General features: G+C 39.1%; 1 protein-coding gene across 3 annotated transcripts in view; it reads left to right on the top strand.

Annotated features, from left to right (window-relative positions):
• The window catches only part of rbl2 (retinoblastoma-like 2 (p130)), a 129,358-nt gene that overhangs the window by 5,444 nt on the left and 98,700 nt on the right, over positions 1-25,214 (top strand). Inside the window, exons 2-4 of one of the 3 annotated variants that reach the window (XM_072279571.1) lie at positions 2,536-2,666; positions 4,673-4,876; positions 6,404-6,468. In XM_072279571.1, coding sequence (XP_072135672.1) covers positions 2,536-2,666; positions 4,673-4,876; positions 6,404-6,468 — 400 coding nt within the window. Of the gene's footprint in view, positions 1-2,535; positions 2,667-4,672; positions 4,877-6,400; positions 6,469-18,608; positions 18,799-25,214 lie in introns of those variants that run through there. The other 2 variants (XM_072279570.1, XM_072279572.1) reach the window with 2 other exon arrangements.

The following is a 25,214-nucleotide window of genomic DNA, read 5'->3' as shown; positions in this document are numbered from 1 at the left end:
TCTCAATGTCACTAACAAATTTCCCTGTATTAACTGAAGCCAGCTATCTTGCACAGTAGTTATAATAATCAGGGATCTCTAGCTCTTCCCACTTATTCAACTCTTTCATCCTGCATGCATCCACACAGTCCTATTATTTTATATTCGCTGGCATATGGTGATGGAGTGTAAATCTGATCCTTAACTCCTTGTAATTTGCATGCAGGATCTTGTCTTATTTTCCACCCAAGTAATTAGTATCATAATGGTATATGTCCTCTCACCATACAACCTGAAACAGAATCTTCTGGAGTCACTCAATGACTTCCTGACTCTGGCATTTGGGAAGCAACTTGCCCAGTGCAAGATCTTGCAAATCCATAAGATTGAATGCTGTAAAAACATGCAGAATCTGTAGAGTTTGAGGTTCATGATCTTTCAGAAGTAGGAAAAGTTTAAAATGAAGCAAGTTTAACGCTGTAGAGAAAGGGAAAGGGTAAGAAAGAAAAAGAAAGTCTGTCATGGGGGTTAGGGAGATTGAAAGACAGTGGAGCTGGCTGAAAGAGGGTGGCAAAATTAAGTGAATAACAGTGTACCTGGAGGTGGCATAGATGAAATAAGAAAAATTTTAAAGAAATACAAGACTGGAAAAGATGAATACCTAAAATGTATGAATTTGTTCTTGAGTGCTGAAGAATATAATGTGCTTAGTTGAAAGATACAGTATTCCTTGAGCTCATGTGGGTTGGAAACAGTTTAGGAGACCAAATATGGCTGTGATGATTGTACGTTCTAGTAACAATTGTTTGGTGACAATAAAGTATAAAGTGTATAGGTCTGAGTGAAAGTGGAGTAGAGGATTACAAAGTGACAGACATAAAGAAGCTAAGAGCAGTGTCCTAAAATTTTCCCTAACTCATTATTGAATCCATTGTTTCTCCTCACCTTTTATGTTCCGTCTCAGGCAGATTATTCACCAATGTTAGTGACTTGGCTCTGGCCATGTTGCTTAAAGAATTGTCATCTCTTCTACTGAGCATTAGCTGGATAACAAAATATACTCCCTGAACTGTTTAGCTGACACCTTACTGCTTTGCTTGCAGACACAGCTTGCTCTCCATGTAGCTGCCTTTTCATTAGACCTTTCTGATTTTTCTTCAACACCTCAGTTACAGGGGATAACAATCCAGCTCTTCTATACATTCAGCTCACCTCAAACTGACCAGGCTCCTACATATTTCAACCAGTAGAGCTTTCTTTTTTGCAGATTGCTGAATAGTAGCTTAAAAATAAATTCAATAAAATAAAGAAGGAATGCAGGCATCCCACCCTGCAAAAACTCATTTCAGGGAGGTAGCACCCCTCCCCCCCCCCCCATCAACCTCCAAGGGTGCATGTATATGAGACATTTGATTATGAAAGAACACAATTTATTTGACACATATTGAAACTATTTACACACATACACACACACACACACACACACACACACACACACACATACACACACACAAACACACACACACACACACACACACACACACACATATGTATTTTGTTGGCAATCTCAATGCTAATGCAAATAGCTTTTCTATTTCTTTTGCAAGCTTTCCTTGTACTGTGATGTGGCTCTGCTGAAAAGAACTGTGAAATACTTGAGCAGCCTTCCCTGCGATTAGCCGCCCTAATATATTGTGGTCCCTTAAAGAAATAAAAGCATAAGGTGTATCCTTATTATATTGTCTTATGTAATACTCTGTTTAGTGATTTTGTCTAATCTGTAAACCAATCTGTAATCTGTAAACTGGGTATATGCAGAAAATGTGACATTAAAATATGTACTTACATATTATCATGGAGTTGTTTTTAATTCTCTTACAACTTTAAGCATGTCTACAGGGAGTTTGGCCTCATTACGTAGGACATCAATAGAGTAGCTCCTTAGCAGTCAGCCAGCTAGTTTAAATAGCGTTAGCTATGCTAATGAACGAATGACACATGTTAAACTCACCTCAACATGCCCTTTACAGTCCTAACCCACGATGGGCAATAGAAAAGTCACTGTTGCAAACAGTGCAGTGAGCAACACTGTCATTATTTTTGACCCCTATTAGGCAGGGTCAAAAATTTTAGGGTAGTCTGGGGTGAAGTGCATTTTATATTTTCGTTTTTTGAAACACTCTGCCATGGCGGTGCAGGACACTAAACTGAACTGATGGAGAGACAGAGGTCGACTGTAAAGCCCGCCCACAGAGAAAACTGATAGGTCTACTTATCACAAAGAGAGACCAATCAGGATGCTTGCTCCCGCTCCCCGCTCTCCCTCTCCCTTTCCTGCTCATTTCCGGGATATTGTCTATAATTTGCGGGCGTTAGGGAGCTGCTATTAATATGCGGGAGACTCCTGGAACTTCCGGGAGAGGTGGGATGTCTGGGAATGGGAAACTCCTTTCAAGTAATCAAACCAGATAGACGTCTTGATAAGATACACAAGCCACGTAATGGAATTCCATTTCTTTGTTAATAATAATTACTCTGGAGGTTGTTTGATTTCAGGGAGAAGACCTTCACTGGTTGGCCTGTGCCTTATATGTAGCATGTAGAAAAGCTATTCCATCAGTGGGAAGAGGAATTGTGGAAGGGAATTGTGTCTCCTTAAGAAAGATCCTGCACTGTTCAGAGCTCAGGTAGGAATTATGTACAACACATTTGTTTCAAACTCCATTAGGTTAAGATTAGTCCTGATTAAGTCTATACTTTTGAGACTGATGTTGACTTTCTCAATGTGTTATGTATAGTGCCTTGTAAAAGTATTCAGCCCTCAACTCTTTATTCACATAAGTGAGTATTATGTACAGGGATTTTGATCAATTTAACTGAGAATTTGTATTTATGAATTACATGCTCCTTTTTTTTTCCACAGTAGAGGCCCAATAACAGGGAAAATTTTAAAGCATGAAGAAATAACAATTCAAAAACTGAAACATCAGCGGTTCAAAAATATTCATCCCCTTTTGCTCAGTACTTAATTGAACCACCTCTTGCAGCTGTTACAGCCAGTACTTTTTTTGGACAAGTCTCTATAGTTTTGCACAACATGATGGAGCAAGATTTGCTCAAGCTGTGCCAGATTAGTTGGGGAGTGGCGGTGGACAGCAATCTTGAAGTATTGACAAAGATGTTTGATTGGGTTAAGGTCAGGACTCAAACTGGGCCACTCAAGGACATGAATTTTCTTAGTTTGAAGCCACTCCATGATTGCTCTGGCGTTGTCCTGCTGAAAGACAAACTTCTTTCCTGGCAGAAACTAGCAGGTTTTTACCCAGCTTCTCTCTGTATTTAGCAGCATTCATGTTTCCATCAGTCCTGACCAGATTTCCAGTACCTGTTGCTGAAAAGCATCCCCATAGCATGATAGTACCTCCACCATCCTTTACAGTAGGGATACTTCTACCTGCTTGATGTGTAGTATCAGATTTACACCACACATAGCACTTAGTGTTGAGGCCCAAAATGTTCCACTTTAGAAGAACGCCGCCTTCCACATCTTTGAAGTATCTTCCAAATGACACTTTACAAAGTCTTGACAGGAAAAGGTATGTGTTTCTTTTTAGTCAGGTTTCTTCCTTGCCTTTATTTAATAAATACCCTTTTTATACAACGCCTTAGTGATTGTGGAGCTGTGAACTTCATCTCCAGTTGCAGTCTGTCTTCTGCAGCTGACTCCGCGTGACTATTGGCGTCACAGTAGCCTCCCTTACAAGTGCCATTCTTCTCTTGTGACTAAGTTTAGAAGGGCGGCCTGACCTTGGCAGCGTGGTTGTGGTTTCATTTTTTTTCACAATGGACTGCGCTGGGCTCTGAGGGATGTTCAGTGCCCTTGAGATGGTCTTGTATCCTTCACCAGATTTGTGCTTCTCTATTACCATTTCCCTGACTTGCCTTGAATGCTCTTTAGTCTTCATTTTGGTTTGGTTTGTTGAAATTCCACTGTACTGTTGGACCTTACAGAGAGAGGGGATAAATATTCTTATGAATTCATTGAAAACAGGTGATCCTCCAATTTTCTACATCAACAAATTGGGTGAATTGGTAAGGTAACATACAATCTACACCTGAGAAAAGTATGCATAGTAATTACAAAGAAGATGAATATTATTTTTCAGCCTCACAATTTTAGTTTATAATTTTTAGTAAATTGCTGACAGGTTTTGGAATTTTTCTTTTGATTTGACATGTTGCACAATGTTTTGTAGATTAGCTCAAAAAATCCTACTTCAATTTATTTTAAAATTAGAAAGTGAGACAGTAAAACGTGAAAACAGTCGTGGGGGCTGATTACTTTTTCAAGGCACTGTACCTAGCTTTAAAGCCAAAGTACCTGAAATCAATGACGTCACCATTAAAGCTTTTTGCAGATGTGTAATCTATGATTGACCAAAGGGCCCATTTCTGTGCTGTATGACTAAATTAATAGCTGCCTCTCTAGACTCTTTAAAATGCAGCTCAGTCTAGAAAACAGTTTAGCACTTGGTTAATAAAAGAATTGAAGCTTCTGTTGGCCCATGCCTGAAAACAGTCCCACTACAAAAGAATCTTACGCTGAAAGTCTCCCAGAGTTATTGCAATCATTGATGTCATTGCATTATATACAGAAATTGCTAATTTTTTTGTGGGGGGGGGGTTGCTTCAGTTTAATAGAATTCTTCAATAAAATGCAAAAATGGGCAGACATGGCAAACCTGTCACAAGAACTCAGGGAACGTACTGAAAAGCTGGAGAGGAACTTTATTGTTTCTGCTGTCATCTTCAAGAAGTGCAAGCCGATCTTCTGTAACATTTTTAAGGACCTCCAAGAAGAACCACCACCACGTCAGCATAGAGGTCGAAAACAAAGGTGAGGCCAAAGATACCAAAAATATTGATGTTTTGTACAATTTAAAGCTTGCAGTTTGACAAACTACTTGCACATATAGGCCTAGCTGAAGCACAACTCGCTTTTGTGACAATTGTGTTAGCAACACAGATTTTCTGTGGGTAGATAGTACATTAAGTGATTTGTGTTGATTGATGGTTAACATGTTGCAGTATTCAATAAGGGAACTGTTGAATCATCAGCTGACTTTAGGTAGAACTCATAACAATATCTGGCTGTAATATTTGGAATTATCACAATGTTTGAGTGGTTTCAAAAATGTATGAAACCTTTAATGCATTCAGTGAGCAGGCCTAATATTATTAAAGCAATATTCTGAAGCTCAAATCAAATTTCCTTCCCTGTAGATCCTGGCTCACTGTTCTACAGCATATCAACAGTTCTTTGCCTACCCGCGTACAGTCTGCTAATTCCCATGTGCAAATGTAATTCACTCCCTCTATCAATAACTATCTGTGTTACCAAGTTTTTAAATAGATACCTGTTGACTTAATGGTACTCATTTTACTGATACCGTTTTACTGTTTCCTCTGTCTTGGTTACATTGGGGACAAAATGCTTTAAATCTTTTAGTAGTCCTGTAAATATTCAGCTTGTCAAAGAGCCACAGGACAGTAGGTTTAAGCATTGATTTAATCAGTTAGGATCTGTGACATTGACCTCAGTTCAAAGTGAGAATTTCCTCCTCTCAGTGCTGGTTGATTGTGTTTTCAAATTTCCAATTTGGTATTAAGCAAATTTTGACAAAGTAATTTTACAGAAATGCAATAAAAGAAAGCACTGTGAAATCACTGGTCCAAAAACATCTACAAGAGGGAAATGGATTTAAAACGGTGATAAAGACTGCCAAAACACCATCACACAGTGACAGCATCAGTCCGTGATATGTCCGTGAGTGCACATCTCTGGTGCAGAATGATCAAGTAGCCACAAATCAAAGAAAAACCTAGTTGTTTTTCTTCTTAATTTCTGATGTGGCAAATTCCTCTGCTTTCTGGATTTGCCCTTTACATGACACTCATCGTGAAGTATGAAGCATCGGACTTTTTACTGAATGATTGTAAAAATGCTTTTTCTAGAGATTTGTAATAGTCGCTGTTATCAAATAGGTTAACGATGCAGTAATCATCAGTTAGCTCCTGTTCTTAGATGCTTTTTTTTTGGTATACTTAATTTTTAAAAAATACTATGATGTGAACTCTTTAATTGAATTGCAAATCGTTAATCATAAAATAAATAATCCATTGTTATTTTGTTACATTTGTATTAACTGCAAAGGATTTCTTGCTCTTCTGTCAGCTTCACATCAATTTTGAGGGAAAAGCCATAAAATCATCTCTCAGTAATTACCTAATTATTGAAAGAAGCTTCAGCCAAAAACATAGTTTGCAGCATTTCATCAAATGACATTGTTCATTCTCTGCAATCAGTGAGTCATTTTGTAGTATTGTGCAGGAATTGGTAACCTTAAATGTTCTTCCTCAGCAGGCGGCAACCTTGTACAGTCTCTGAAGTGTTTAACTTTTGCTGGGTGCTGTTTGTTCTGGCCAAAGGTAAGTGGATAAAATGTTATGAGCAACTGGAAAGGATTTTTTTTTGAGTCACAGTGTTAAACTTTTAAACAACAGTAGAGATGCATTTAACCGAACAAGTCATTGTGTAAGTTAAAGTAACACACAAAATGCTGGAGGAACTCAGCAGGTCAGGCAGCATCCATGGAAAAGAGTAAACAGCCGATGTTTCGGACGGAGACCCTTCATCAGAACTGGAAAGGCAGAGGAGGGGTCAGAGTAAGAAGGTGAAGGGAGTGGATTGTGTAAGTTAAGGCGATTAGAGTGTTAGTAAATTTGATCATTTATTGTCCTTGTGATTCAGTGTGTAGCAGCACACTCTATAATCTGAGTTCATTACAATTTTTTGCCTCAAATGGAACGATTTTATTTTGTAAGCTGTCCATAGTTTATTAGTAGAATTTGTTTTTTTATTATTGTATAAATATTTTGATGATAGCTATCAGTTAAATGAGATCTTTAACCTGTGGAACTGGATCATACATGTTCTTGTTTATGCTGCCGGAGCTAATTAAATGGCTGTTATCTTTATTGCTAAATATTTCATGCTTTTTATGTAAGCAGTGTGAAGTGTTTTCATTTCATTATCTAAATGTCCAATACAATTGCTAAAATGGTCATCTAAAGGCTGCAGATTTTAAATAGTCATTTTAAATAATCACATTCTCCATTAATAGATAACTGACACATTCAAGAATTGCATCTGGATCTCTATTGAAGTTCAAAGCTGCGATGTGATCCTTGATCCGCTGCATCTCTAAACTTTTGGCATTTCTCAATTTTTGGCAGGTGGAACATACTGAAATTCTGATAACTACTTTGAATAATTGTAAAGTCATCCAGATCAGTTCTTCTTGCATTTATTCTTCAGTTACAACATAAAATTATGTGTACATTGTGTACATAACCTTAAATGATTAGATGTAGCTGCGTGGATTAACAATAGTGCTTCTAGATTTTATTATTGTTCTTGTTTATGTTATTTCTCCTGGTCTCCATTGGTATCTGTGGCTTCCTTTAAAGATGTATTGTTGTTGCCAGATACATTGTCTGTATTCCTTGGATTAGAAGTTGCTTGGCTACATTTTAATGGTGCTATAAAAATGTCATATGTCATCTTAATGCTGTTTTCAATGTTCCATCAATGTCATAGTTTTTCCCAGGTTCCCGGGCAGCATGGTTGGATTTCCCTTGGTAAAGCAATGCAATGTTAGTTTCAGTAATAATACTCTTGATTTATGATAATACCTTGCAGCTGCCAAGACTTCAGTCCTGTAGAAAGCTGAAAAGCAGGACCTGCAGGGTAGCAATCTCTGGATTGCTGTCTGTGCCATGTGCCATGTGCCATTGAGGGCAAGAATAGGATGGTTTGGCAGATGAATGCATGACTGAGAAACTGGTGCAGGGGACAGGTTTTCATTTGGATCTCCCTGGGTAAGTTCTGACCTGTACAAAAGGGAGAGGTTACAACTGAACTAGAGGGGGACCAATAACCTTGTGGGCAGGTTAGCTAGAGCTGTTGGGAGGGTTTAAACTAAATTGGCGGGTGATTGAAAACGGGGTGATAGGGCTGAGGATAGGGATGTTGGTTTCCAATCAGAGGCTGTCTGATTTTAAGACTGTCAGGAAGGACAGGCAGATGGTGGGGCAAAATTGTACTCAGTGGGATGAGTTGCAGAGTAAAGCATGAACAAAACTAAAAAGGGTGAAGGTGTTATATTTGAATGTACGCAGTATACGGAATAAAGTAGATGATTATGTAGTGAAGTTAAGAGATCAACAGCTATGCTGTTGTGGGCTTCACTGAGTCATGGCTGAAAGATTATAGTTAGGAGCTTAACATCTAAGGATGCACATTGTATTGAAAAGGTAGGCAAATTATCGAGGGAGTGGCGTGGCTATGTTGGTTAAAATAAAAACAAAATCAAATCCTTAGAAAGTCCTTAGAAAGAGGTGACATAGAATTGGAAGATGTAGAAATCTTGTGGGTAGAGTTAAGAAACTGCGAGGGTAAAAGACCCTGATGAGATTTAAGACAGCACCCCCCCCGCCCCCCGAACAGTAGCCAGAATGTGGGCTACAAATTACAACGAGAGATAGAAAAAGTATGTCAAAAGAGCAATGTAATGATAGTCATGGGGGATTTCAATATGTTTGTTGATTGGGGAAAATCAGATGCTGGATCTCAAGAGAAAGAATTTGTAGAATTTCTACAAGATGGATTTTTAGAGCAGCTTGTTGTTGAGCCCACTAGGGGATCAGCTATCCTGGATTGGGGGTTGTGTAATGAACTGAATTTGATTAGGGAGCTTAAGATAAAGGGACCCTGAGGAAGTAGTGATCATAATATGATAGAATAGACCTTGCAGTTTCAGAGGAAGAAGCTAAAGTCAGATGTATCAGTATTACAGTGGAGTAAAGGGATTTACAGAGGCATGACACAGGAGCTGGTCAGTGTCGATTGGGAGGAGATGCTAGCAGAGATGACGGCAGAGCAGCAGTGGCTGGAGTTTTTGGGAGCAACTCAGAAGGCGCAGGATAGGTACATCCTAAAGAAGTAGTATTCTAAAGGCAGGATGATGTAACCGTAGCTTACAAGAGAAGTCAAGCCCAACATAAAAGCAAAAGAGGGGGCATATAATAGAATAAGAATTGATTGGTAGTTAGAGGATTGGGAAACTTTTAAAAACTAACAGAAGGCAACAAAAAATGCCATACAGTGGGAAAGGATGAAATGTGAAGGTAAACTAGCCAAAAATGTAAAAAAGGTTACCAAAAGTTTTTTAGATTACAACGAGTAAAAGAGAAGCAAGAGAAGATGCTGGACTTCTGGAAAATGATGTTGGAGAAGTAGGAATGGGGACAAAAAAATGGCGGATGAGCTGAATAAGTATTTTGTATTGGTCTTCCCTGTGGAAAACACTAGCATTATGCCAGAAGTTGGAGTGTCAGGTCGGATGTGAGTGCAATTGCTATTAGTAGGGAGAAGGTGTTTGGGAAGCTGAAAAGTCTGAAGGTATGTAAGCCACTTGGGCCAGATGGACTACACCCCAGGGCTCTGAAAGAGGTAGCTGAAGTGATTGTGGCGGCATTAATGATCTTTCAAGAATTACTAGATTCTGGAACAAAACCATAAGATGTAGGAGCAGAATTAGGCCATTTGGCCAATTGAGTCTGCTCCGTCATTTCATCATGGTTGATCCATTTCCCTCTCAAAGGGTAGTTGATATGTAGAACTTGCTGCCAGAGGAAGTGGTGGGTCTAGATACAATTACTACATTTAGGAGCCATTTAGAATGGCAGTTGAATAGGCAAGGCATAGAAAATACAGGCCTAATATGGGCAAATAGAATTAATGCAGATGAACAAAAAGGTTGACATGAATGTGGTGAGCCAAAAGGCCTATTTCTATACACAAAATAATCTGCAGATGCTGGGGTCAAAGCAACACTCACAACACGCTGGAGGAACCCAGCAGGTCGGACCACAACACGCTGGAGGAATTCAGCAGGTCGGGCCACAACATGCTGGAGGAACTCAGCAGGTCAGGCCACAACACGCTGGAGGAACTCAGCAGGTCAGGCCGCAACACGCAGATTGGGGGACCGCTTCGTCGGGCACCTCTGCTCTGTCCGCCAAAACAGACAGGATCTCCCAGTGGCCACCCACTTCAACCCTGCTTCGTACGCCCATTCAGATATGTCCATACATGGCCTCCTGTACTGCCATGATGAGGCTAAACTCAGGTTGGAGGAGCAACACCTCATATACCGTCTAGGTAGTCTCCAGCCCCTTGGTATGAACATAGAATTCTCTAACTTCCATTAATTCCCTCCCCCTCCCTTTTCCTATCCCTATGGCACTCTGCCCCCTCCCCCAGATGCCTATCACCTCCCTCATGGTTCCACCTCCTTCTACTACCCATTGTGTTTTCCCCTATTCTTTCTTCACCTTTCCTGCCTATCACCTCCCTGCCTCCCCTCCCCCACCCCTTTATCTTTCCCCTTACTGGTTTTTCACCTGGAACCTACCAGCCTTCTCCTTCCCACCCTCCCCCCACCTTCTCTATAGGGCCTCTGCCCCTTCCCTCTACAGTCCTGACGAAGGGTTCCGGCCTGAAACGGCGACCGATCTTTTCCACAGATGCTGCCCGACCTGCTGAGTTCCTCCAGCGTGTTGTGAGGCCTATTTCTATGCTCTACAATTCTCTAAACTATATGACAAAATGATTTGATGTTTACATTAAGTGGTGGTGTATTATTTAAATATATAAAAACTGTCAGAACAGGATATGGAGATTAAACTTCATTTCACAATAATTGAAGTTTCTTTTGTTGGCTTCAGGTAGATCTCTACAGATAAACTCTTGTAACTCAATTTAGTACTCGGATAGTATTCATTTCCTGATCACATGTTTCTACTTTTGTTAATACACTATGACGTTAGGATATTATTCCACTGAACTGTGCCAGTTGCTTTGATGATCAAATGGTCTACTTGCTCAGCCAATTTATGAAATGTTTGGGTACTCTAAGCCACTGATATTTAACCTAATGATTCCTGGATAGAAGTACAATTAATGTTTCATAGATTTCTGCTTCATACTGAAGTAATATAAGCACATTCACTTTTGTATAAGCATATATAAAAACCTGCATTAGGATTTATTTTGATATCGCACTGATTGTAGTGATTTCATAAATATGCAGACAGTGTGAAGACCTTATTCACACCTCTTATTACCAGCAACAACAGAGCCACTTTAAAAGAACTTCAAGGAGCTAAAAATGTTTCATGCTCTTTGTGGCAGACCTGAAAAATATTTTATTTAACACTCTAGTTATTTTTCCCCTTTTCATTTCTGATTCCTCTGTATTAATGTTACCCCTTTGAAAAAACATTGTTTTAATCAGATGTTAACGCAATCATTAATTGTTACAAGATAAATTGTACTTTCCAATTTGATAGCAGTCATTGATACCTTTGTGCACAGAAATAGGAAATGATATTACAGATTAAATGAATTACCAGTCACAAAGGGTCATTCTGAGGACAAGTAAAGAGAAAAAAGACAATGAAATGCTAGCCTCAGTAATTCATCTGCCCTCTTTGTGGACTGGTCATGATAGACACAATGAATATCTAATCTAATTGGGACAGCGTTAAACAGCCGTAGTACTTGTATTTCTTAGATTCATGGAGTAGCCTTTTGTCACCATGGTTGGGCAAACAAACTTGAAAAGGAACAGCTATTGCCTGCCTTAGCCTCCAGATGTTTGGGAATCTTTGGTGCAGATATTGGCCATGGGGAGGGAGCACTCTCCTATGGGTCACTTCTCTTGCCTGGCTGCTCAGGGCATGGCAGGTTCCCAGCATCACTGGTTCTATCCTGGCTTGTCAGTGCTCATTTCCTCCTATTTTTGATACTGAAACACCTTGCCACCAAGCAATGAATTTAAATAACACCATTTTAAAAAAACGTTATTTACAAATAGCTGACCCTTTCTGACCCAAACCCAGGCTTTGTTGCACAGCTTGTGTAAGTTTCAAGTAAAAAGGAAAAATAACTAATAAAATGGAATTAGCAAGGATACCACCCAGTCTGATAGATATATTGCTTCAGGCAGTCTTTGCAGCCAGGGAGGGTGTTACAGTTGTTGCTAGAGTTTTGATTTTTGTGTGTCTCTCCATCACAGTACGTCTCTTCTCAGCTTCATGCCATCAGATTAACTTTAGTGGTCTTCAGATAATCACTAAAATGTAAAACATCATTAATGTTCCTTGTTCTTCATCAGTAAAGTGTTACTGCTGTTCATTCATTTTAGACAGAGTTATTGGTGTCAAGGGAAGATTTGCACTTAGTTCCATCTTGATAATCAATTTTTGGGTCTACTGAGGGTATTTGTCGCAGTGGTAGATTCAGTTGTTAATCATCCTAGGTAATTGTGCTCTCCCTCTCTTTCTCTCTCATAACCTAACTAATGCCAATATTTTTGTTATAAGCACCAAGTGTGTGTTTCCTTTTTGTTATGCCACTGCAGAATCTCTTGTATCCTGAACATACTGTACCTCATCCACAGTGTGGAAGATGGAAATTAGATGGATCCTTGTCGACCCCATAGAATAGGTTGACGAATTATGAATGAAATCAAAGGTTGCCTCAAAATTCTCCTGCATTTGTAATAAAAAATGCTATGGTTGAATTGGCACAATTATAATTTCCAGACTATGGAAACGCTCTTCATTTGACAAAAATATTACCTTTGGAGGTGGGGGGGGGAATATTTGTTTGCATAACTATAATTTTGCTGATATTTGTATATTCTGAAGTAAGTATTTTGACACTAAATGAGGGTGATGGTTAGATTAGATCCGATTTAGCTTCCTCACCCATTCTCCAACATTAAAATTTTAAACCCTTTTCTATATTAATTCTTTGTGTTAATCTCATAGTGGCAGGCTATGTCTGTCTCCAAAAGAGGGAGTCCAAGAACTTTCTCTCTATATCTACTGGCATAATTGCCATTGAGACTTTTGCCATCAACTAGCCAGCTAGCACGCGCCAAGCCCCCTGTGTGTGATATGTGGAAACAAGCTGTCTAATGATGCAGTGAAGCCCTCAAAACTGCTTCGGCACCTTGAGTCCAAGCACCCTGCACTCAAAGACGAACCTGTTGAGTTTTTTGAGAGGAAAAGACGTGAGCAAGCGGGACAGAAGCAAGTGCTGAGAGCAACCACCTCCACAATTGCTGCTGCTCTGAGAGCGTCGTACTTAGTGGCTATCTGTGTGACATCTTCAACCTGCTCAATGAACTCAGTTTGTCACTTCAGGGGAGAATGACAATTGTCTTCAAATTGACAGATAAAGTGTCTGCTTTCAAAGCCAAACTGGAACTGTGGGGACGGCGAGTGGACAGGGGCATATTTGACTTGCTCCCAACATTAACTGGGATTTTGGGAGAGACTGAAGCTGCAACGTCTTTCTCACAGCTGATGCGTGATCGCCTAACTTCGCTGTCGGCAGAATTTGAACATTACTTCCCAACCGCAAATCACCCAAGACATTCAAAGGAATGGGTCCGTGACCTATTTGTGAATGTCCCTGGTGAATCATCCATGTCAGCGCAGGAAGAAGATCAACTGTTCGAGCTTGCAAATGACGGTGGGCTGGAAAGTATGTTTGACATAACATCTCTGCCGGCATTCTGGATCAAAGCCAAGGCTAAATATCCTGAGTTAGCCATGAAAGCACTGAAAACGTTGCTTCCATTTCCAACATTATATCTCTGCAAAGCGAGCTTTTCTGCAATGAATGCAATGAAAATTAAATTGCGGAATACACTGAACATAAGGAAACCCCTTCGAGTATCACTGTCTCCCGTCACTCCTCGATGGGATTATCTTGTTGCAGGAAAACAAGCCCAGAGCTCCCACTGATTCATGGATATTGGTGTGTTGCAGTGATTTTATATGTTCATACGAGGAAAATATGCGCTGTGTGTTTAATATCCAAACATTACTTAAAATGTTATGATGCTATTGACTTATAAGTGACTTGTAATTGACTTATCACTATATTCATGGGAGGAAAATATGCACTGTGTGTTTAATATTAAATTCGTTACATAAACCCTTTTAGAAACGAAATTGAGTGTATTATTAGCCACTTATAAGTGACTTGTAGTTTCACCTATATTCCGGTTGTAATTAACACCACACCACCCCCCACCTCCACCCCGTCGGCTGGTCCGCAAGAATATTGTCAATATCAAACTGGTCCACGGTGCAAAAAAGGTTGGGGGCCCCTGGCATAGATATTGCTGTGTAGCCCTAATTGTTTAATGCTATTGTGTAGTGCCTTTACGATCAGGACAATATATACCTTGTTCATGTTCCAAAGGCTTTCAATTTCCTCTTTTTAATTCAGCATATTTCAGGTGTTTTTCACTACTGATTTCTATAAGTAATGTATATAAGTAATGGCTATATCTATGTAGCCCCCCCCCCACCCCCCGGCCACCTTCAGGGTCGCTTGGCTCGCTGTTATCTAGGGAAACAGCCTCGGCCCCGCCAAACTGAGTAATTAGTTTGTGTGGATGCTGTGTGAGGTACCCCACCCCGCCCAAATAACAGACAATACACCAGATACAATTAAATGATTTACAGTTTATAGATATTACTGGAACTATATAATTAAGAGAGAATAAAATATAAAAGGAAAATAAAAGGCGCCACACTTATCAAAGTTCAATTTCTTCGTGCACAAAAACTGTTGGAGCTCAAGGACCTTCTTCTTCACCCTGCGACCCCTCGGACCACCTCGACCGGCCGCCTGGGACCAACAACGGTGGTCGACCAGACGGTCCACACGAGTCCGTCTCCGTCTCCTCGCCGAACGCCCTCCTTGGGGTCCGACCCTATTAGCGGACATCACAGCACATCGTCCATCCTCTGTCTCGCTCTCCCGCCTTCTTCCCAAAACCCCGCACATACAGTATCTTCAAATACACCAAAACCATAACAACTATCCCAATTGGCACTTTCTTATCACACTCTAAAGCAAAAACAAGCTGCTAGCGCAAACTTTCTCAGCGTTTAACACAACAAAGCTACGTTCCCCAGATTAACATAACAAAGACGCCATTTTAATTAGCCTCCGCATGTAACATAAAAGTCGAAACCCCCTTACATCTATTAAGTAAGTTGTTCTTGTTTGTTTATCCTGTATTACTATATCTGGATAGTCATTATAGATTGTCTTATCTGTAATAACAGATCCGTTGTAATCTGATTTGTGTGATTCTGACTCTAAAAGTGCATCAGGCTTGTATTTATAGTAAGGTATGATTTCTTTTGTGAGTTTGTATTTTAAAGCAAGATTTTGGTGACTGATACTTGCCACGTGATTGTGCCTGTGTAAGTAATCAGATTGAGTTAAAGTGCTGCAGGGTCCTGTATTGGATTGTTTGTGGTTTTTCTTGGCATTTTCTATATTTATCATAAGGCCATAAGAAATAGGAGCAGAATTAGGCCATCTTGAATTTCTTGGTCTTTTATTATATATTATTATTATTATTTCTCACACTTTGGCGTTCTCTAACCTACAATGCTGTAGGATTACCTTTATCAAAAATACTGCAGCTCTTCTGGCAGATGTCTTGCTAGCTCCCTCTCAAGAGCCATGAGGTTTGGCCAATCAATTCCAGTCTTGTCAATGATGACAAAATCATATTAAATGAAGACGAAAATCTCATTATAACAGGTGAGACAGCATAATGAAAGTGTCATTATTTTGATAGGTGGTATAGGTGCGAACAGAAATTTATAAAGTAAGTATAAAGTTAAAATAGGAACTGATTACATTTGTGTACTCTTTTACAATTTTAACCCGAAGTAATATAGTTCCATGAAAGGGTGTGGTAATTTGGTCCTTTCTGTAAATTTACAGTACCATTAGACTTCTAAATTGTTTCCTGATGGAGATCTCTGTGCGAACCATGATCTACTTCATCCTACTGAGTAATTCTCCCCAACCTTGCATTCCTGTCCATATCCTTCATTCTATCAGTTCTTAGTTGATTGTTTGCTCTCTGCTGCTCCTTATTAAATGGGTCATTTGATCTTATTATCCTTGTCCTTCACTTTTCTTTCCTAACCTCTATGCCATATTACCTTTCTGCCTGTCTTTAAATACGCTGAAGAAACTTGCCTCTTTGCCCAACTTCCTCCTTCAGGCCAAATTTCTTTACATTCTGCTGCAGTAGCTCACATCATCTAACCAAAACTTTTCTTCAGCTGTCCAGTTTAAAGCAGTTTCAGGACCATTCACAGATTCAAAGACATTTTCAATGCCTCATTGCTACGGTCGGAAGTTCCCACCTGTTTCAAAAATGTAACAATTATACCAGTGCCCAAGAAGAGAAGCATGAGCTGCCTTAATGACTATTGTCCAGTAGCACTCACATCTGTGGTAATGAAATGCTTTAAGGGTTGGTTATGACTAGAGTAAGGACCTGGACCCACTGCAATTTGCCTATTGCAACAATAGGTCTACAGCTGATGCGGTCTCAATGGTTCTCCATGCAGCCTTGGATCACCTAGACAATACAAATACCTATGTCAGGATGCTGTTTATTGACTATGGCTCCACATTTAACACCATCATTCCTATAGTCCTGATTGAAAAGCTACAGAACCTGGGTCTCTGCAGTTGGATCCTTGACTTCCTAACTACAAGTGTGCGGATTGGGAATAACATCTTCACTTTGTTGACAATCAACACTGGCGAACCACAGGGATCACAGCTTGATCCACTGCTCTACTCTGTCAACACCCATTATTGTGTGGCTAGGCATTGCTCAAACATCATCTATAAATTTGCTGATGATATAACCATTGTTGGTGGAATCTCAGATGGTGACAAGAGTGTGTACGGGACGAGATACACCAGTTAGTTGCGTGATATCATAGCAACAACCTTGCATTCAACATTAGCAAGACCAATGAGCTGATTTGTGGACTTCAGAAAGGGTAAGACGAGGGAACACAAACCAATCCTCATAGAGGGATAAGAAATGGAGAGAGTGACAATTTCAAGTTCCTGAGTATCAATATCTCTGAGGACCTAACCTGGTCACAACGTATTGGTGCAGCTATAAAGAAAGCAAGACAGTAACTATATTTCATTAGGAGTTTGAGAAGATTTGGTTTGTCATCTAAAACACTCAGACTTCTACAGATTACTGTGGAGAGCATTCGACTGGCTGCATCACTGTCTGGTATGTGGGGGGCAACTGTACAAGATCAAAGTAAGTTGCAGAAAGTTGTAAAATTAGTCAGCTCCATCATGGGTACTAGGCTCCATAGTATCCAATACATCTTCAAGGAGTGGTGTCTCATTAAGGAGCTCCACCGCCCAGGCCATGCCTTGTTCTCATTATTGCAATCAGGAAGGAGGTACAGAAGCCTGAAACACACTCAGTGATTCAGGAACATCTTCTTCCCCCCCGCCATCTGATCTCTAAATGGATATTGAACCCATGAACACTACCTCACTACTTACAGTATTTAACTATTTAATATACATATATAGTTACTGTAATTCAGTTTTCTTCTATATTTGTCATGTTTTGCATTGTACTGCTGCTGCAAAGTTAACAAATTTCACAACATATTCCGGTGATACTATACCTAATTCTGATGTTTGAGTGCTCAAAGAAAATAGAAAATGTATTCAGTGAAGGTGGTTCTAAACCCTTCTTATTAAGTGGAGTTTGAGGACAATTTCTAACTCGCAATATGTGAGGTTTCAATTTGGCCTCAACAAAATTCAGCATTCAATCATTTTGATTTGTCTTCCCAGGAGATTGCAGGGTTCTGGGTGTGAAGGCAGAAAAATATGTAATAATTGGTACATGTAAATTACATATGTTATCATGAGCTTGGCTTGATGGAGAAGTTTGTCATTTCCTTTTGTATGCATTTATGTAATGTTTGGAATGGAAGCCACCATTCACATCTTTGCTATGGAACAAACAAATGGAGAATCATGTTGCTCTGTGCACTCTATAACGCAGCTAGTTGTTCCACTTCCCTGCTTTGCTGAATAAACAACTGCTATTGAAGTCCAAAGTAAATCTTAATTGCAGTTTTTAAAAGTTGCTTAGTTTAAACAGTGATTCTGATTCTGATATTGTTTGTAATATTGTTCCAAAAAGGTGCAGTCTTTTAATTTAACAACTGTTTATTAAGCATTTCAGCAAGGAAATGTGCTGTTTAAGAATAGGTTTTATTCCAGAATTATCAGTTTGTAGTGAATTCCTTTAAAAAAATTAATTGCCATCCCATCAACATGGCTACAGGGTTTAGAATGTCACACTCTTATTGACTTTGGATATGAGGAGCCAACTTTTGGCTGCAATTGCAGCCGAAGACTTAATTGCACAATCATATTTCAGTACCATTTGCCAGACACTTTGCTTCAGTTTAAGCAAACTCCAGCTGGGACTCTCGAAGCACAGGCAGTATTTGGTCATGTTGGAACTTGGATGGACTCCTCAGCGATGGTTAATTGTATTTACAGAGATTTGTATCGACCTGTGCAGGCATGCTTGCTTCCTCCTCAGAGTTCAACCAGTCATAGGCTTCAGTGAAAGGCTGAGCTACTCTTTTAACTTTTTCCGCTTCACTGTTGAATCGCTAAAGCTTTTCAAGATCTGGTTTGAAAGAGAAGTTGGAACCATAAACCAAGTTCATTGCATTTAGTATCCTACAGGGGCTGCAGTCAATTCATGACAGCTCACGATTGCTGAGGTAAGGAAATTTATTTTCAAGTTTGCAGAAAATATCATACAATATGTACCTCAACAATTTGTAACACAATTTATAACTGCTCATTTTTACAATGCTGGTGATTGAAATACCTTTGAAAGGATTTACTGCATTTTAGGGGATATTAAGGAAATTATTGTGCTTTGACTTGAATTATCTTTTGAAAAGCCAAAAGCCCATTTAGATTCAAACATTCAAAAATAAAATCAGAGGTGTGCACTGGAAAAGCAATAATCTTTTGTATATAAACTGCATGCTGGGACTTGCAAAGCACCAATATCGCTACGTAATATGTTAGATTTTTGCAACTTTAATTACATAGTGAAGATTTCTTAAGTTGACTTTGAATAAATTCTTTACCTCAGCTGTAAGTGTGTTTTGCATTTTCAATTAAATCTTGTTTGAGATGAAGCAGGCAAAAAGGAAAATCTGCAGCACAAGGAGAATTAGTTTAAAAGCAAAGCCAACATATTTTTTTTATGCATCTGAGAATAAATCAGGTAGGAACATCTTTTAAAATCATTAGCCAAGCATTACTTTTTGGGGGGGGGGGGTTGGAGACTGAAGAAACAAAAGACTTCTAATCATAGAATTCCTGCTGATTTTAACTGGAAATTGAATAAACATGATAGTTATTCAGTTATTCACTTTCAATTTTTCTGAAGATTGTTGGACAGATGCCAAATCTTCATAATGAGCATGTGTAAATTATAATAAAACTCAGTGCTGGGCATTGCAGTACAGCTGTGAAAACATACACCTCGCGACTCCGATAACTTAAACTGTAGTCATTAGTTAAATTATTTTCTCCTGTTCTCTTGAAGAGAAAGGGAATAAGCACGTATTTTAAATGTAAATTTCAAGTTTTAGAAATGAAAGATTGTTGCTTAAAAAGTTGTATTTTTATGCATACAACTAGTTTGTTAAAAATTTAAAAGACAATGGTTTTAACATCGGCCTCTTTTCTGATGATTCCCAAATCCATCTCATTTATCTTCTGTTATCCTATACAGTATATTATTGCGTGATGCAACATACTGGAGTTGTGGACTAATAGCAATCATTGTTGATCAGTTAGTCAATAGACTGAGACTTGACTCAAGGAAAACAAGAGGCAAGAAGATTTGGGAACCTTTTGGTTAGGGAGAGTTTTTGCCTACTTCCTTGCAGTGCAGTGGACTCTTATAACAACACTAATCTACATATGTCAGTCATAGGTCCTTTTAAACCTACTGATTCGGCATCAAGATTCACTAAATAGTTCCATATAAAACAAAAACCCCTTGCCAGATGTTAGAGAATTAAGTAATATTGAAAACATGCCTTCTCTTGTATGATTTTTAAAAAATGATTGTAAAAGTTCACCTTTTTTCACATCTAAATTTAATGATAGCTTTCCTTCCTCCACTTCCCCATTTATTTTTCCCTGGGCTTTGTTACTTATCCTCAAGGGCTAGCATGTTACCTGTTCACGGGGCTTTTCAAATGTTATTTGCTGCCAGCTCGTAGTTGAAATATACAAACATCTTTGTGAAATCAATTATGATTAGACTAAGTAACAATCTCTTTATTGAACATCTTGGACTCTGGAAAGAAACTGGGAAGGAAGATGAGTTTTGTAGCATGTGCCAATGGCATCCAGGGTTTATTTTCCTTCCCAGTCCTGTGACTGAGTTGGTTGACTGGATTCTGGTGTCGGCTTTACAGTTTTCAATCTATCCATGAACATACAGCAGTTTTAATGGCAGTCTGGAACTACAACTTAACTATTCATAATTTTTCTTACAACTTTAGATACTTCTGATAAGCTCTTAGCTTTAGGAACGTGAAATTGTTCAACACCATTTTTCTTGTGCTATTAAGAGAGCATTCTGCGGCATTCCAATGTTGTTTGTGACAGCTGCATAAAGAATGAGAACATCAGTTGTTGTGAAATTTCCAGGATCATGTTGTCAGGTTTCTCTGTATGACCCTTTGGTGAAACTGGCAGGGACAGTTTCAGTGCAGTTTCTTGTTGATGTGTTACAGATATTTGCCATGGTCAGCTTGTGATCCTTGTCACCATTTCTTCAAAGAGATGGTGATAAATAAAAGGATGTTTATATTCTATTAAAATAAAAATAACACTCTTACATTTACTTGAGACTGTTGCCAATGAATATAGGCTGCAGTGAGAAATGCCTTCAAGGGATCAGCAGGATCTGCACAGGCCGGTGAAGAACAGTGCTCCTGGCAAGCATACTCTTTGTGTAGAGCTGCTGGCAGGAAGTTTCAGGGGAGGTACCTATGGGATATGAATGCAATCTCTGAATACATGAATTTTGGGGAAGCCTGCAATGTGCACAAATGCTCATCCCCATTTTTCTTCCACCCAAATGCAGGGGCAATGTAGATAAAATCTTTTCTCCTTGAATGTGAAGTTTGGGTGACTTGAATGTAACAACAAGCAGCAAACTGAGATGGGGCATGGTTCAGCAGCAACACTCTGGAACCTCGGAAAATAAGTGTAACCTTGTCCCTAACCTCAATGGACAAAGCAGTCAGAATACATTTGGGACTGCACTTGAGATCGACTAGGTCACAGATTTCATGAGTACAAAGAAATCAATTTGAGCATTGGCCTTTTAACTACTATGATTTAAGGGTGAACTGAGCCGGTAGAATCTGATTGTTCTGAGTAAATAAGGCCTCTAAGTTTTTTAGAGTAATGAGGCTGAAAACCTTGATTCAGATGAATCTTGTGTGCTGTACTGCTGTTAGCGATGTTTGGGGGAGTTGTGCTGGGGAGAAGGGAAATCCCCAACAATTACTGCAAAACTTCTTTATTCTGGATAAAGCCAATTTTCAAAAGGGCAACACTGATTTTTGATTTCCCCCTCTGGATTGTGCAAAATAATTTCTAGGCCTTTATTCTTACCCAGCAAGTAAATCATTTATTTTGAAAGTATAATAGAGCTAATTTGAATAGTTAATGAACTGTTTCAGACCGGTTTGTTATTGACTATAAAAATGAATTATTCCACACAAGGTAAGGTTTTGAACAGCTAACTGAATTCCACTAAAAATATTGTAATATAGTCAGCAATGACCTTCACAACCAAATCAAACACACTGTTGAAAGCTTAAAAACTTAGCAATTATTTAAACACTAAAGCTCTTCATTTATTGTGGCTTAATGGAGGTTGTAGGGATGTGTAGTAATTTGTTCTCAGATGAAGGTTGCAGTTACCTTCAGTGATTCCCTTAAATTTAAATCTGGACATTCAAAATCACTGTTTTGATTACATTTGCTGGTTTAATATTGGCTTTCTTGGTGAACAAGATTATCTTGAAACTGACCTTTTAAGAGAGTCCATCAGCAACTTCTGCGAGTAGATAATTAATGACCCAAAAAACCTGTTAATGGTATTCAGTTGCAAATTTTAAGCTGATAAAAAGGGGTTTTGCTCAGGTTATTCATCTTTCACTGGAAAATGTCACAGTGGATCAACATTATTGGGCCTGAATTTTCTGGGAAACTTTCAACATAGTTAAGACATATTGTTGCTGCTGTTGTCAAGAAATTGCATAGAATCATGATGTATGTCCATGCTATAATTTTGCATTTCTCCATAAAGACTATCGCCACAGAAGGACGAACACTCATTTCATGTTGCTTGCTCCATTCACTCCAATCTGTTAAAATTGATCATAACCTCTAATTTACTGAATTAATGGTGTGGTTTCTGGTGTCAGACCATATCATGTGATCGGCTTTTCATGCTTGCAGTAGTCAGTGCTGGTATTTTTGAAAAGTTTTTTTATTTTGCGATGGTACAGCTTTAACATTGTGTAGTGTCACTGGGACAGAGGTATAGCTAACAGAAGTTGCACATTCCAGTTGGAGCAGGATGCCACAAATAACAATTTGATTGTGGCTTTATTTTAATAATTAATCCTGTAAATTATAACTACAATTATTGGTGCTGATTTACAGTGTGCTTATTTACACCTAATTAAAATCCAGGCATGAGCCTTGAAATAGCGCAGGACCTTCAGATACTTGAATATTGAAGACAGAAGCCCCCCTTTTTTTGCTGTTAGTGTAGTATTCATGTAAAAAGGGTGTTTTTCCTGATTTGGTCGTTTTTAACTTTCAAATACTTTTTTTAAACTCGAGCTTATGCGTTATCATATCACAATGGATTTCTTTGGCTGCTTGTTGTGTCTATGCTTATTTGTCAACTAGTTTCAGCAAATTCGGAATGCATGAACCATTGGAAAAGTGTTGTGGTTTATGTTATGGTACGCTCCACCTGCAATACCAACACAGAGCGATCCAAGGTGCCATGATGCACGAGCCAGGAATGGAAAATAACACTGATACCGAGACAGATTTTGAACCCTTTATGTTGAGTGAGTCTCATCTGATGTCTCAATCTGAGTTAAATGACCAGTCAGAGATTTGGGTTTGTCAAAGGCAGAAGCAGAATTACTGGGTTCAAGACTTCCGTGAAAAATTTCCGTGAAAGATTTTGATATTTAAGACAGATGTTTCCCCGAATAACTGATGCCAAGATTGAGGAGGCATTTTTGTTGACCCACAAATCAAACAGGTCATCTATGACAGGCAATTCAAAGAACACTTCTAGTGGGACTGGAGGAAATCACACGGAAGGCATTCAAGGATATTGTTGAAAATTTTCTTGGGAACTACAGAGCATCAGACTATGTGCAGCTGGTTGACAATATGCTTTAACGTACAAAACCATGAAGTGCCACATGTCACTAAAGATTAATTTTCTGCATTCCCATTTAGACTTCTTCCATGCAAATACTGGCGCTGTCAGTGAAGCATAGTGAAGGGTTTTACCAGGACATTCCAGTCATGGAGAAGCAGTATCAAGGCAACTGGAATCCATCAATACTGACTGGTTATTGTTGGACACTTAAGCGAGAAGCCTCAGATATGGAGTACAAATGAAAATCAACTCCAAAACATTTTTAGCTTAGTTGAACCATTGCAAATCGTCAGCACTGTTATGTAACTAAGCACATTATACTTATAAAAGTTAATTTCTTGCTTCTCCAACTTCCTACCTGATACAAGTACTGTGAAATTATATTTCTTTTCAGCTTCAAGTGGCCTATCATAAACAAAAACAAAAGAGGCAGCAATACTTCTGGAAAAAAATTTGTTGTTAAGTGTAAGTTGCCGATGTGGGTGGAGAAATGGCAGATGGAATTTAACCCAGCCAAATGTGAAGTGTTGCACTTTTGGAGATCAAATGTAAAAGAGATGGTACACTGTTAATGTCACAACCCTTTACAGTGCTGATGTGCAGAGAGATGTCGGGGTCCAACTCGTAGTTCCCTGAACTTGGCTACACAGGTTGATAGAGTGGTAAAGAATGTAGAGCATGTTTGCCTTTATAGAAACAAAGAAACATAGAAAATAGGTGCAGGAGTAGGCCATTCGGCCCTTCGAGCCTGCACCGCCATTTATTATGATCATGGCTGATCATCCAACTCAGAACCCCGCCCCAGCCTTCCCTCCATACCCCCTGACCCCCGTAGCCACAAGGGCCATATCTAACTCCCTCTTAAATATAGCCAATGAACTGGCCTCAACTGTTTCCTGTGGCAGAGAATTCCACAGATTCACCACTCTCTGTGTGAAGAAGTTTTTCCTAATCTCGGTCCTAAAAGGCTTCCCCTAAGTTTATTAGTCAAGCAATCTAACTTAAGAGTTGAGATGTTATATTGCAGCTATAAAACTTTAATTAGGTCACATCTGGAGTATTGCATGCAGTTCTCGTTGCCCATTATAGCACTGATATGGGGACTTTGGAGACTGTGCCCCAGAGATTTACCAGAATGTTGCCTGGATTAGGTGGCAGGAGAGGTTAAGCAAATTTAGGTTGACTTTCTGGAGAGAGTGAAGCTGAGTGGAGATCTGATGGATGTTTATCAAGGATCTACTTTCGCCATATATATTTACATATTTTAGAAATCTACTTGAGTGTTGATGCAACGTGCTACAAAAAACAACAATCAACAATTATAAATAGTAAAGAATTGCATGAAAATAATCCTGAAGTACAGATATGGAAGTACAAAAATTATGAAAGGTATAGATAAGATTAGTCTGTTTCTTGGGGATTTCTATAGGTATGAGGGAGAGCTGGTTCTGTAAATTTAAATTAGAATTACCAGACAACAGACATTTAAGGTGAGAGGGGGTACGTTCAATGGAGATGTGTCGGGCATCGTTTTTTTACACAGAGTGTGGTGGGTGCCTGGAACGTACTACCTGGGGTGGCAGGAGTGGAACATATGATAGAAATGTTCAAGAGGCTCTTAGGTTCATGAATGTGCAGGAACTGGAAGAACAAGGAAATGGTGCAGACAGAAGGCTT

The sequence above is a fragment of the Mobula birostris genome, chromosome 15, assembly GCF_030028105.1.
Source record: "Mobula birostris isolate sMobBir1 chromosome 15, sMobBir1.hap1, whole genome shotgun sequence".
Classification (NCBI taxonomy): Eukaryota; Metazoa; Chordata; class Chondrichthyes; order Myliobatiformes; family Myliobatidae; genus Mobula; species Mobula birostris.
The sequence above is the reverse complement of the archived record's forward strand: the minus strand, read 5'-3'. Positions and strand labels throughout refer to the sequence as shown.